The sequence below is a fragment of the Scomber scombrus genome, chromosome 9 (assembly GCF_963691925.1).
Source record: "Scomber scombrus chromosome 9, fScoSco1.1, whole genome shotgun sequence".
Classification (NCBI taxonomy): Eukaryota; Metazoa; Chordata; class Actinopteri; order Scombriformes; family Scombridae; genus Scomber; species Scomber scombrus.
The window spans coordinates 19579054-19593906 of NC_084978.1; the positions used below are offsets into that span (position 1 = coordinate 19579054).

General features: G+C 37.9%; 3 protein-coding genes across 3 annotated transcripts; 1 reads left to right on the forward strand and 2 right to left on the reverse strand.

The window, feature by feature from the left end:
* Positions 1–249: 249 nt before the first annotated feature.
* Positions 250–2297, reverse strand: si:ch1073-44g3.1 (uncharacterized protein LOC797133 homolog). The gene is made up of 2 exons (XM_062425800.1): positions 1947–2297; positions 250–1680 (listed from the first exon to the last, which is right to left on the reverse strand). Exon 2 carries the CDS (start codon positions 1675–1677, stop codon positions 1009–1011), a length of 669 nt encoding a protein of 222 aa, XP_062281784.1. The 5' UTR covers positions 1678–1680; positions 1947–2297; the 3' UTR covers positions 250–1008.
* A 119-nt stretch (positions 2298–2416) lies between these two features.
* atp5po (ATP synthase peripheral stalk subunit OSCP) lies at positions 2417–6993 on the reverse strand. The gene is made up of 7 exons (XM_062426096.1): positions 6861–6993; positions 6545–6595; positions 6328–6438; positions 5176–5305; positions 3089–3201; positions 2852–2938; positions 2417–2696 (listed from the first exon to the last, which is right to left on the reverse strand). Exons 1-7 carry the CDS (start codon positions 6885–6887, stop codon positions 2586–2588), a joined length of 630 nt encoding a protein of 209 aa, XP_062282080.1. The 5' UTR covers positions 6888–6993; the 3' UTR covers positions 2417–2585.
* A 3825-nt stretch (positions 6994–10818) lies between these two features.
* Positions 10819–14808, forward strand: LOC133985471 (serine/threonine-protein phosphatase 2A catalytic subunit alpha isoform). The gene is made up of 7 exons (XM_062425110.1): positions 10819–11017; positions 11479–11688; positions 11787–11960; positions 12036–12125; positions 12297–12458; positions 12552–12670; positions 13072–14808. Exons 1-7 carry the CDS (start codon positions 10916–10918, stop codon positions 13142–13144), a joined length of 930 nt encoding a protein of 309 aa, XP_062281094.1. The 5' UTR covers positions 10819–10915; the 3' UTR covers positions 13145–14808.
* Positions 14809–14853: the final 45 nt, after the last annotated feature.

Sequence of the window (14853 nt, forward strand, 5' to 3'; positions counted from 1 at the left end):
TGCGTTTACATCAAAGTTTGACCCCTTTGTTATTTATAACCGATTCTGTTCTTATGTCGTGTATAAAAAGTGATCAAATGAATGTAAGTGCGTCGTAATTTAATTTAACTGAGAGTAAATGGAGGTATTATTACAAGGTGATTACTTAAGTCTGGGGACACGGGCCCTCTTGTGTCCACAGGGAGAATTGCATGCGTTAAATATGAGGACGTTGTGTGTAAAAGACAATTTATTTTTATTTTGGTTTTACATACGGCACATTAGCGTCTATTACAGTCAACAAAGCATTTTTCTGTCTTTTTTCGTCTTCTAATGAACAGCACAACATACAAGTGAGTTTGAGGACAAAAAGAGGCTGTTACAATACATGATCAAAACTGCATTCACAAAGTGCAGAAATAACAAATACTGTGTTCAAAAGGAGATTGTGCATTGAGTAAACCAGTTCAAGCGGATCAAAAGTGTAACACAGTGCTCCCATTTAAGGTTTTAAGGTATGATGCAGGATAATATTTTTTAAAAATGAAACACATAGCACTGGACGACACAGAAAGGACAACTACACATTCACATATGCTCAGGAATAGCTGATGTGGCTATTTATACTAAAATGCGACTTTTATAAATGTAGAAAATATCACAAGGACCTGGTCATAGAAATGTTAAAGCAGGGTAAGAGAACGTGTCACATCTCAGAAACAAACGACTGAGGGGAAAAAGATCCACTCCTCTGTGAGGTTTGAACCACAAACTGATCAATACGCTTGCTGATTGGTGTGGTTAATTCATATGCATGCATCTCTGCGAAACAGGATTAACGTACTTCTACATAGGAGTCATTTCCATCATTTATTATGGGAGAATGTCAAACACTGTACAATATAACTTGGAGCCATTTGTAAATAACAAGAAGTTCTTTCTTCCCACGTTTGAGAGAAATGTTTTACTCAGCATCCTCTTGTTCATGCACTCAAATGTTTTTCAAGCACTGCGGAAAAAGCTGCAACGCTATTCGCCGGTTTCATCTGCTTTTCCATCAGGCTCACAGAGGACTGTTTTCTCCATCATGGTGTAGGGAAAAGGTGGAACATCACAGCTAGTGAAGTCCAGTTTCTTGGGGCCGCTGCAGTTGCTAAAGTCTAGTTTCTTGCTGCCGTCACAACCAAAATCCAGCTTTTTGAGCCGAGCTAGACTCTTGATGCTGCCGGGTGGCCTGCCGGGGCTGACCTTGTACCCAGCTGCTTTGGTGGTACCAAGGGGCCTCCCTGGACTGGTTTTAAAGCCAGCTGCTCTTGTGGTCCCAAGTGGACGTCCAGTACTTGTACGATATCCAGCTGACTTTGTGGTCCCCGATGGCCTCCCTCTCCTCCCAGACTTCACGATGCCTTTCTTTTTCTTAGAGCCATCCGCCCCTGGAGCCTCACTGCCCCTGATTTTAACTGTCTGAGGCTGAAAGTCATTCTGGGTCTCTTGCATTTGACATGTCATGACTTTGTGCATGCTCTGTGGCAAAGGGCCCAGGCCGGCGAGGGAAAGCTGCAAAGCAGGGTTTGTAGGTGTGGGGTAGAATTTGTTGGATTGTGTGCTGCACAGATCAAAGTGGCTGGCTGGATGACAGTCCTCTGCCAGTCCACTCATACAGTAGTCACTGCTGCTGCTGGTCACTTGATGCATCATTTTCTGTTGGGTTGCAGAGAAATTAAAAACATGAGGTGAAGAAACTGAAAATTACACACACCAACAAGCACAAAACCCCTGAGGAACAATTTATGCTTTCTTTTTGTGGAAGAGGCCTTTTAATTTTGCAACACTTAAGTTAACCTGGCTTTGTCTTGGCATCGTAGTGCAGTTAGTCTCCAAATAAACACTGCATACACAAAATACATTTTAGTATTTGCTGCTAATATGCCCGACCATTTTAAGAAGGTAAAATGCATAGTTCGTACCTCATTTGTTGGTGGATGTTGGACTGGAAAGGGTTAATTTCGTATCGCATACATTTTTCTTCTCTGACAGCCGCAACATCTTTGTGATGGCGCCGCTCAAACTACGCCCTGGTGTCCATGTCCACTGACTCGAAGCGGGACTGCGATTTCTGATGGCAATTTTATAATCATTTAATCCTTTAGACAGAGGTTAAGATGAGAGAGGCAGCCATTTTCGCCTGGAAAAAAATTGAGTACAACAGGATGCACTGATCGCGCATGCGCACGAGGGCTTCCTGCAAACGTAGGACCCATCACCGCAGATCCACTGTGGTGCTGACAAATGCAGAGCATATTACACAAAGAAGCAGCTTCCTGACACTGTAGACCTCTAATTACAATGTAACCAACATTATAATATATTACTGCAGTTAATTTATTAGAGCCTTGCTCCAATAATACCATGGTTCATTGACAAAATCACCACAATGCAGCATTTTCCGTTTTTTATTTGTAGAGTTTTTATTAACATCCATAGGAACTTAAGCAGACGCTGGATTTATGGAGCAACAGCAGTGTTAGAATAGGTGACAATATACATTTATCAGAATTTCCACCAATGGTCATCTTCAATCTTTTGCAAGATTAAGTCCACAGGACTTAGGTTTCCCTGATGAGCTTGGTCAGCTTCTGAATCTTTGTTTTTGTGGACATGTCCACATACTTGTCGCCGATACTGACGATCATGCCACCCAGGATTGAAGGATCAGACTGTTGAAGATAAAACGGTTGAAATTACATCAGACACAAATTATGTCTTAATTTTCTGTTTAATCACCCTCAGTTATACTGAAAATGAAGTCTCAACTGCAACAAAAAAGTTATGACTCCAGTTATGATTCTGTGATCAAGCATTAAAATTGTACCTTTGTTTCCAGCTTAATGGTTTCACCCTTCTGGAGAAAACCCTTCAGAGCAACTTTCAGGTCAGCAAGATTAGCCTCATCCAAAGCCTGAAATGGATCAATATTAATTTGGTGATTTACAGGACATCTATAGTAAAAAATAATGGATAGTAGTATTTTTGAAGCAAAATAAGTAATAGGGGATTTAAAGAGGATGCGCAAGATCATTTACACTAAACATGTCCACCCACTTCATACCTGAGCAGTGGTGACGGAGCAGATGACCTCTCCACGGTGTGCGCTCATCATCTTGCCAAAAGCAGTGATGACATCACCAGTAATAGTCAGACGACCATTGTCAGACAAAACATCTGCAGAACAAAAAGCATGATACATTTGAGCAAGATTTACCACTTCTCCATTTCTTTTGCTCAGTGAAGATGGCCTTGACTCAAGAAAACATTATTTAAAGCACAGCAGTCATATTATATTACATCTGTTAAAAATAAATAGATATTTTAAAAAGGCCCTGTTGTCTGGGATTTTTTTTTTACCTGTCTGGCTGTATGATTAAGTGTTCACTTTGAGTCTACATTAAATACAAACGTTCCAAAATATATTTACACCAAATCCAAGGCCAACGTAGCACTTCAAAGCTGATTGAACCACAGCTTACATGGTAATGCTGGATGGAGAAATGCATTGTGGGACTCAACAACTGACAAGTCATTTTAATCCACATAATTTGTATTTCAGGACTTATTTTCACATGATCATAGTTGTCTTGATTAACTGAAAGCCTTTTTAAACAGATTTCTTTAATATTTGTGCCGAAAACTGTAAACCATCCATCCTGGGATTCGAAGTGTCTACAGGATGAATAAAATGCTAACCAGCCAAGTAATTTCCTGTAAGCATCAGGTCAGACCATTTTTAGCCTCCATGACCTTCAAAAAGGAAACCAAGGACACCAAGAGCTGCAGCCTATTTCAATATAAAAAGGTGTCTATGAGCTAAATTACCAATCCAGTTATCTTTTAAAAAAGGACACTGTCCAGATAAAGGATACAAGTATAAATGTTTTTTGTGAATTAAACCGGACATGAAATAGAAAAGGGGTGTGTGTATTCCATTTAACATGTTCAACGTTTCAATTTGGCACAGATCATAAAAATAGACCTACTTGAGATGGCACCAAGTCTGTTGTATTTCTGTTAAAAAATACATTTTCAGACATTGCATTAAAAAGGCGATATTATGAAAAACTCTTTCAGTGCTTGTGCATATATATTTGGGTCTTTGATGTTCCTACAACATACAACCTGTGAAATAAGACGACCCAGTCAGTTTGGTGTGGGCTGGCTTGCTCTCTACTCTTGTGATTCAACCAGCCATTCAGATTTGATGCCCCTTCTTACATCACATGGGGCGAAACTAAACTAAGGGTAGAAATTCCGCAAATATTGAAGGGCTGGACCGGGGCAGAGCCACTGCTTTCCAACAGACGGTTGCTGAGTCCAGGCGAGTAGAACCAAAGAGTCCTGCGTTTCATCTTTTGGAGGAATATAGACCTGATTCTGCTCTGTTCTGGAGAAGTTTACCAGTGGGAGGTTTTCTCAACTTTTGGGATTAAGTGAATCTATCTTCAAACTTGTTTGTCAACCTAGACAGAGCAAACTTCGGAGTCACATATAATTTTAAAGTTACACATGTGTTTGAGTGTGTGTAAATATAATACTCATCACTGCCATATTTATTGTGGATGGAGCAAATACGTTAGCATAGATCTGATTAATCTGAATTAATTTTTTTTTTTAATTGAAAGGTTTGCTTATCTTCCTGACAGACTTGACAAAAGATACATTCAAACTTTTTACAAATTGGCATGATATTATATTGTTATTTTATTATTGATGTTATTTCTGCAACTTTTAAATACCTTTATTTCAATTAAATTGTAGCAAAAACCTAAATGTATTAACATTCAAACCAGCCATTAGAACAGGGCTGTTAAAAGAGGAGCTTGGTCCTAATGGTATTTTGACCAAATCATGTCAGACATTTTATTAAAACCCCAGGGAAATGGGTATAATATGGCCCCTTTAATATGATATCAGTTGGTGAACTTTTTAATTTTTACTAACCATTTTTAATGCTAAGCAAATAGCCTACTGATGAAAAACATCAGTGACCTCTGTTTACCTAAGAATGAAGGCTCGGGCTATTTTGTTCATTCACAGAACCTACGTCGGGATACTCATGTATGATCTCTGGCACATGCTCAACCAGAGGATCACAGTATTGAAGCAAAAAAGGTAATTTAGCCTAGGTCAGTGATGACTCACTGATGAGGTTGACGGTGATGGGGGAGACTTTAGCCTTTGCAAGAGCATCATGGAAGGTCTTCTGCTTGATGCTGCGCTTCACATGGGGATTCATTACAACACTGGAAATCTTGGGGTCCTTGATGAAGGACTGGGGAAAAAGATGGAAGAAGAAATCAGGCAATTTAGTTTGTGTATTAGAGGAAACACTACATTTGGCTAAAACTGCCTTGATTTGCAAACACTTGACCTCTTACTATACCATGCAACACACTTGTAGCAACATCGTCCTGAAATAAAGTGTTGAGGTAAATAATTACTTTCATCAGGCAATGCCCTGATGAGCTGCAGTCTATAAAAGCTGTGTCCAAATTGAAAGCTAAGCAAAAAACCTTCCTGTGTTGTGTTCTCAGGCCTATGAACACAGTTTGCGCGTGTGTGTGGTTGTGTTCAAGAACAAAAAAAGCCAACACATTATACCAATTTTTAAACCCTTAGATAAACACTAAGCATGGGGAAGCAGCTTAAAGTTACCAAGCTGCCCATGACTAGAATCAACTTCCTTAAAATATAAGATCGGCCCATTTGTAGATTCATTTAAAAAACAAATTAAAAACTCACATGTTCTCCTTGGACTTAACTAGAGCTTTTATAACTAAATGTATTATACGTTTACACTACTATACCTTTATGTGTTAACATGCATCTAACATAGTTTTAGTATTCAATTTGATGTGTTTAATTGATTTTAATAGTTATTAACTTCACCTTGATGTTTTTAGTTTAATAACGTAATTGTTCTGCTACAATGCTCTTTTTATTTTCTGTAAAGCACTTTGAATTGCCGTTGTACAAAATGTGCTCTGTAACTAAAGTTGTCTTGCCTTCAACCTATGACAAGGTATGCTCTATATGACCTTGCTCTTGCATGTCTGTAGGTTCTGTGTGTATGTACAAATATATATTGTTTGTTTTATAATCTTTTAATGTCCTTTCTTTTACCACTGCATAGCTTGATGCATTTATGTCTCTTTAAAGCACATTGAGCTTTCTTGTAATGAAATGTGCTCTATAAAAAAATATAATACTGCCATGCCTCTATACAACTACGCTGCAAGTCTGTGCTTGCAGTAATGTAATGTTTGTTTTCTGATGTTTTATTTTTTAACTTACAGACACTTTGACCAGCTCCTGCTCCACTTGGTCCAGTTTGTTCTGCTTACTGGCAGCTGAGAAAAGAGCAGTGGCATAGCGGCCCTCCACTCCATAAACCTGGATTGGAGGCTAGAAGGAAAGACAGACAGGTGAATCAAACCACCGCTAAGCATTTATAAGTTAATTAAATAATGAACTGCAGCAGAACCGTGATATTCCGTGCAGCGTTATTTACCTTAACCAGCTTTGCTACAGGTCTGATCACAGACGTGCTGAACTGGCGGGCCTGGAAAAGCAGAAAAAGCATTATTTTAACAGTCAGAAACCTGAACTTTCGCGTTGCACCGTTGACGTTAAAGACAGCTAGCTTGCAGGCTAACGTGTTAGCAGTCATTCAAGTGCAATGCCTTGTCTATGTTTTTTGGACATTTAGCGTTACCTCCTGGTCTCCAGCAAGAATACAACACTTTATATATGTTCTTACGGTATAAAAAAATCAAGTCAGAGCTATTTAAAAAGATTAAAATCACAAAAATCATTGAATGTCTTACCTGCTGTCCTAGCATGTGTGCTGCCATTTTCTCCTACAGCTGTCTAGAGTAGAACAAACGACTGCGCATGTGCAGCTGACAGGAAGACGTCTAGCTGTGGGTTATGTAGTTTTTTTCCAACGAAGGACAAAAAGATTCTGTAAACTGCCGCAAATGTTTATAAAACGCTTAAAAAATTAGGAAGCTATAAAAAACATTACATATACAGTGTTATTTTTAAATAATAATTGTATTTTATATCATTCGTGACCCAACACATCCTGGTCACCACCACTTCCAACTACTTCCCTCTGGCAGGCGATACAAGACCATTCAGTCACACTACAAGACTGAAAAACAGCTTCCTCCCCCAGGCTGTTAAACTAATGAACACGGCCTGATCCCCTCATCCCAATCACCCACACACACTCACTGGAGTGTTACAACAAGCATTGCTAGTGTTTGCACCGTTTTATATTGCATATTGCTCTTATAGATTGTTAATGTTTTATTTATGTCTTCAGTTGTTTTTAATTGTCTTAAATGTTCTTATGGATCAGGGAGTGCTATCTAAATTTCGTTATATTGTTGTCTGACCCTCAATATAATGACAATAAAGCTACTTAACAATGAATGAGCAACATTTCTTAAAAGCTCAATTATGATGGGCTGATCCACTTTGCTTTCCTTTCTTTTAAAAAAAATCACTTTACAGAATGACCCTACCTCACTTGACAAAATCTTCAAGGTACAATAAACCCTGGTAATAAATATGTTTGTCCTAACAAGATGAAACCTCAATTTAAAACGCTGTTAAAACATAGATATAAAGAATACCTCTAAGGGGTGGTTCTCCTCTCTCTAAAGTTAGCTGGACAAAACATTCATTGTTAAAATGAATGGGAAACTCATTGCACTGTAGATCATTGAAAAGAGTCATGTAAAAATATATATAGCTAATTTTATACAACACAGACACACTTCTGGACGACACATTAAACAATCTCAATCTTATCCAACCCACTCATCAGTGTTTCAATTTGAATAACCCCACTGATAAAGTTTTGTAAATGAACTTTTGTGCTTTCTTTCTTTTCTCATGATAATGAGAAAAATCTCACACACAGGACTTTTGGAAATTGTGGTCTGGTTTGTGAGATATGCTGATGCTGGAACCCATGGAGGTTGATTGTTATATTTTATGTTATCACCCAAACACACAGAAACAAAGTCTGAAATCAACAACATCAGGACCCTGAAGGAAACTGCTACCTGGAATTCAACCATCATTGATTTTTTTTATTATTTATACCTGTTTTTCCTACTGTGATATGTACATATGTGTTCTGTAAGAAGTAAGAAAGTTTTTTCTGCAAACTTTTTTAATTGTATTTACTTATTTTTTGGTGCCTTTGGACCAAAAATCCACAATAAGCATAAAGGCACATACATTAAATATGATCACCTTTTGAAAATGTTGTAGAGAATGTGCTGCCAAAAAAAAATCATACTTACACATTCAACCACATTAGCTTAACTTGTTGATGTGTTTGGCCGACTGACAAATGTAGTCCAGAACTCTGTCTCTGTGTTATAATGTCCATCAACTACAGAGAAAATCTGAATGTTAATACAGGTTTGACTTCTGCCAACTGCTAACTGTGTCTGTGAGACATTTGGGCAAGTAGCATACAATTGGTTTATCCGAGCTTTTACATGTTAACCTGCTGCTGGGGACTAAACCATACAATATATCGTGTTTGTGAGATATAAAACCAAAACAATGACCCAAAAAAGTCAGTCAAAGTAAGTTTTATACAGAAGCAGAGAATTGCTGTGCCCGCAATTATTTTTTATTGCTGTTATCTCGTGATCATGAATTAATTGTTTCATTATTCCGAGAAAACGAGTCGTTCCTCCATGCGTTGATCATTATGTTGAACTTATGCTACATCTACCATAGAGCACTCACTTGTAAGAATTGTTACAGAAATCTTCTTGACTTGCCAATTAAGGCATTTCAGTAGATATACAAAAAAAGATTTATTGACAAATACAAAATTGAACGACCAAAGCTGTTATAATTCTAAGTACCAGTGTAGACCCAGTGAAATGCCACAACAAATCTGAAGGAAACGAGTTGAACCACTCTGTTATTCAGGCAGCACCCAAGCGACCTTGTCCTATAGTCACAACATATCTATAAGATTGTTTACTTTGGCACTGTCTCTATGGCAACAATCATAAAGAGCACTGGGAAGAAGACAACTGTCTGTCCCTCATTGTCTGCTTGTCTAAGGAACATTTTTGTATGTGACACGTATGAAAATTCTTTCACAATATTTTTTGCTGTTATTGTTTTGTTTATTGTTGTTGGTTGTTTTTGTTTTACAAAAAACTCATCTCTCTAACTACACTGTCCTATAGCCAGAAGTGAGAGTACACTGCAGAATATCTGATACTAACAAAATACTTAGACTAATGTGTGTGTCCATGACAAAATCATATGCATTGTTATATTCAGTAGGTTTATTATTGATATGATAAAAACACCTAAATTGTTAGTGATGTAAACTGAACCATCATGATAGTCAATGAATAACACTATACACTGAATGAATGATTTAATATTCTGAGATTATTAATTCTTGTTCACATGAAAGGGATTTCTCATTCAGACATTCTCACTTCAAGCACAGCATACCCACGTTGCTTGAAAAGAAACAATACTATAACTAGTGTCAGACATCCAAGAAAATATTATTTTTCAGCCTGGTAGTCCAAACAAGTTCCAATGGATAATGTGTCGATTATCTCATTATTTCAAGATAACAAACCTCGTCTTCCGTAGTTTTAGTTAAGTTAATGTCATAAGAAAGAGCTGTTTTAGATTACTGTACTTTAAACCAGGGGGGATTTTAGACCCCTAAATTTGATCTCAGCACCCCTAAAAATAAATAAATAATTATTGTATTTTTTTTCTAAAAAATGTTTTTAAACAACTTTAATTATATTGCAAGCCTATCTGTTAGAGATGGGACAAACACTTATGCTACAGGTTCAAATTGTTTTATTTTAACAGGTTTAATGTCCTCTCTGTAGAAATCTGAGATTGTTTATTCTGAACCATTATTATTATTATACATTATAGTTGACCACTCTACTATGTATTAATATATAATGTTGTAATTTACGTTATCCAGTGAAATGAGTAGTTTAGCAGGGGGTTTGAACACTTGCAGGGCATTGTATGTCAAATTCTCATTATGAGCTCAGCCCCCCTAAAGGTCTGATCCTAGAATCGCCCCTGCTTTAAACTGTGTAAACATATTGTTGGAAAATAACGATAATTCCGGTTTCCTCTTTCATCTTCAACTCTAAATGAATGTAATTGTTTCAAAAAGTAGCGCAGTATGGGCCCAATAATCACAGTGTAGCCTAGAAACTTGCCAGTCCACCCCTGACCCCAACCAAAGTCTAAAATGTTAACGTAGCAGGACAAAATTCACACCTCTGTGATACATTTAGTGGGCTACAGTTATACTTACCAACCTGCAGCAGGTAACCTGTGAATGTGACTGGTTTTATTTCGACGTGTTTAGTTCGTTGTTGGTGTTGACCTTGCCCCGTTTCGTCCAGAAGGGGGCAGATAATCAACAATTACACTGATCAAACGATACTTATAAGTAACCTTACTCGTTAAACGATGAGAATGACATAATGTATGTATCATGTGAACTAGTTCAAACTAGTATAAACACTCCAACCCAACCCAAACCAAAGTCGTAGCGGGACAAAATGTACACATCTGTTATATATTGTATGGGTTACATTCAGCTGTGAGTGTGTGACTGGTTTATATTTTTTGGTGACGTTTTCAGTTGGTTATTGGTCCTGACTTTGCCCCGATTCGTCCAGAAGGGGGCAGATAAATAGAGAAATCAGCAATTACACTGCGAATGACCAGAGAGGACGTAACTGAGCGTCGCCGGGCCATCAAAACGTAACGATACAGCGAGAGCTTTTCCTGAGGGATTTTAAAGCTGGTCGGCTCGCAAGCTGACGGCAAATTAGGCATGGACGACAAGTCATTCACCAAGGAGTTGGACGGATGGATTGAGCAACTGAATGAATGCAAACAGCTCTCAGAGAATCAGGTCAAAGTACTCTGCGAAAAGGTAAGCTCTGCGCAGGATGGCAGGCGAGCTACTAGTGTACCCAGCGTTAGGATGCTGCTAGCACAGCGTGACATGTTATGTCGCATGGTATTTGCTGCACCAACGACAGCTGATGCATGTGTGGCCTTGCTTTAGAGCACACCATTTGGCTGCAGTTGCATGCAGTACATTGCTAAAGGGAAACCACTCGCCAAGAAGATGGAGGGGGGTGCCTGAAAAATATGTTTTCCCTATAGCTACGCCCACCCTTGGTACCTTTTCAGCACCAGAGTGCACTGGCCCATCCACAGCATGTAAAAATCAAGTCTCCTACACAATCTGGCACTGGATAAATATTTAGTTGCAGGGTCTGGCAGGCTTGTTTACAACACATGTCCATTGTGCTCTCCTACACTGCACCACACTCAGACTTACCTGTTTATCACCCTAATCCTGTGATATTTTTTGCCCCCCCTCCTAAGGCTAAGGAGATCCTGACAAAGGAATCCAATGTGCAGGAGGTGAGATGTCCGGTGACCGTCTGTGGAGATGTTCATGGTCAGTTTCATGACCTAATGGAGCTGTTTAAGATAGGTGGGAAGTCTCCAGACACCAACTACCTCTTCATGGGAGACTATGTTGACAGAGGCTACTACTCTGTGGAGACAGTCACACTCCTGGTTTCTCTTAAGGTGAAAGAAACTGATGCTATAATATTAATGTATCAAAGAAATTTGGGATATACATTATAAGTAGGGAATGTAGTTAATAACTTATTTTTTCTTTGCAGGTAAGGTTTCGTGAGAGAATCACAATTCTCAGAGGGAACCACGAGAGCAGACAGATCACACAAGTGTACGGCTTCTACGACGAGTGCTTGAGGAAATATGGAAACGCCAATGTTTGGAAGTACTTCACAGATCTGTTTGACTACCTGCCCCTGACTGCGCTAGTAGATAACCAGGTGAGATGTTGTAGCACATCGTGTGATGAAGCACAGATGCATGTGATTTAATTTTCTCTTCCTTCTTTTTTTAAGATTTTCTGCCTACATGGAGGGTTATCCCCTTCAATAGACACCCTGGAACATATCAGAGCGCTGGATCGCTTACAGGAGGTTCCTCATGAGGTGGATTTTATTGTTTAAACATGTGGATATTTAGAGATTTCTATTAAGGATTATTTACCAGTAACTTATTGTGATAGACATGCACATCCTGTAAGTTCTGTATGTATAAATAGATTTTGAGCTTGCAGATGCAATAGACTTAACAACATTGTGGTTTCCTCCATGTTTCAGGGTCCAATGTGTGACTTGTTATGGTCAGACCCAGATGATCGTGGTGGTTGGGGCATCTCTCCTCGTGGTGCTGGTTACACCTTTGGGCAGGACATTTCCGAGACTTTCAACCATGCAAATGGCCTAACTTTGGTCTCAAGAGCCCACCAGCTGGTGATGGAGGTACTTTTTTTTCTTCTTGTGGACACCAAAATACAGCTAGTATCTAACATGTCACAAATTTAAAATAGTTGACATGGAAATCTTATCATTTAGGGCTACAACTGGTGCCATGACCGAAATGTAGTTACGATCTTCAGCGCACCAAACTATTGTTATCGTTGTGGAAACCAAGCAGCAATCATGGAACTTGATGACACACTGAAGTACTCCTTGTAAGTACATTTTTAAATATGAAATATATTGTGAAACTGTCTTGTACAATATATTTTTTTAAATTCTACAGCTACTTGTTTTTTCTTATTCTTTATCGTAAAATTGTATTCATAAATTTGTACCACCTGCCTTTTGTGGTAGTTTTACTTTTCTCACTTTGTGAAGATACTGTAGATTTGTGTTTTTTCTTTTACCTTCTATTTTTTCATTGTTATGCACAACTACACAAAGACAGAATCCTTACATGTGAAAACTTACTTGGCAATAAGTCTTGATTCTGATGCTTAAAAACAATTTTTAGTAAGGACATTCAGCACCTCTTTAAATTAAACTCATGCTGATAAAAAAAAAAACTCCAAATCCAAGTTGATGTGTAGTCTTCTTCTCTCCTTTGTTACAGCTTACAGTTTGACCCTGCACCACGCAGAGGGGAGCCCCACGTGACGCGGCGTACTCCAGACTATTTCCTGTAAAGATCTCCCCGCCTGCAAGCGTGTTGAGTGGAGCTGGTGAGGATGGCAACAGGCTGCACGGAGGCTTGAGAAAAGAAGTATTCATAACCCCATGGACCAAAACAAAATGTGTGCCATAATCACAATGAAATGGAAACTATATTATCTAGCCAATACCACCACTCTTACAACTTTTTTCTGTCTGTGCATGATGTTTTTATTGCTAGAAATGATTGCTACTATGAACAATACTGTCACGATTACCTGCTGGTTTGTCGGGAAAAATGAATGAACTAATGCTGAGAATAACAACTAAATGTAAGTAATCTTTGTGATAGGGTGTCAATGATGACCAGACTGTGTTGCTATATTCAGTATATAAGCTGCATCTTTCACTTGGCATGGCCTCAAATCAAAGGTTGCAGTACAATGTGAACTTATTTTCTTTTTTGTAACTAAAGCGCAACAACAGTTTATTTTGTGAAGTGAGACGATTAGGGTTAGATGTCTGGAATGTTCTCTTTGCACTTTTGTATTTGATTTTTATCACATGGCACTGACAGACTGCGTTGTTTTTTATACCCTGTTACAGTGTAAGTAGCTCTCTTTTTGCTCTGCTGTCTCTACTGAGAGTTAATGTTATTAATTTAAGTAGGCAATATTGGTAGAAGTGACATCAGTGGTAAAAGTAACTTGATGTTTTGCAGCCACAACTATACAAAAAGTAAAATAAAGTCCGAAGTTGCTTCGTCATTTATTTATATCAGGTACAGTTTTTAGCATTATCGGCCACAGCTCTCACCAGTCACCACTAGATGGAAACACACTCAAAAAATAATGATAGACACTGATTAGATAATCAGCATGGTGATAATCAGCCTTACAGTGGATGTGTGCCAATAACCAGAAATTAAATATCTACTAGTTTATTTTCATCATTATATATTTATATATAATATCATATATTTATAAGTTGAACTATGAAGGGCATTCAAGCCATGGCTAATTATGTGTTTAATATAGTTGTTTTTTTGTCGTTTGTACTTTTTGTCTGTTTTGTTATTTTATTCAGAAATGTTGACAAGCACAACATACAGTGAACATGTACTTGGACTTTCTTTTTTTTCTTTTTTTTCAAAATACAACAAATAACATCCAGCCACCTAAACATGGAGTAAACTTACCTAGAGGGGTAGAGATATATCTGTATCCGTTTGTGCATACATGATTGCATTGATCTACCAGGTAAATACAGAGCAAATAAAATATACATAATAGGCATATACCCAAAAACAGTTTTAAAATCTGGATTGGCATGTGAAGAAAAACAGAGAGCCCAAACTATTCCTTATCCAAGCCCTGTCGTAAATGCAAATTGATGAAAACTAATAGATATATATAGAACAAATGAAAAGAATGGATATAGAATACAAATTGATATAATATTTTATTATAATTATAAGAAAGAATAAGGCTAAATCTAAGTGGTTCTCTTTAAACTATTTATATTTATTGAAAATAAGTATATTAAATAATAGTTTTTTTACTTGGTTTTAAGGGTCACCTTGTTCTTCACTAGACTGATATTAACTGTTATGTCAGCACGTTGTACCAGTTGTACAGGTATTAATGATTGACTGTCATTGATTTACATGCATCAAGTCAGAGGAAATGTGAGCGCGTGAACGGATGTGCTTCTCCGTACGCCTGTGAAAATAAAGTTGAAAGTG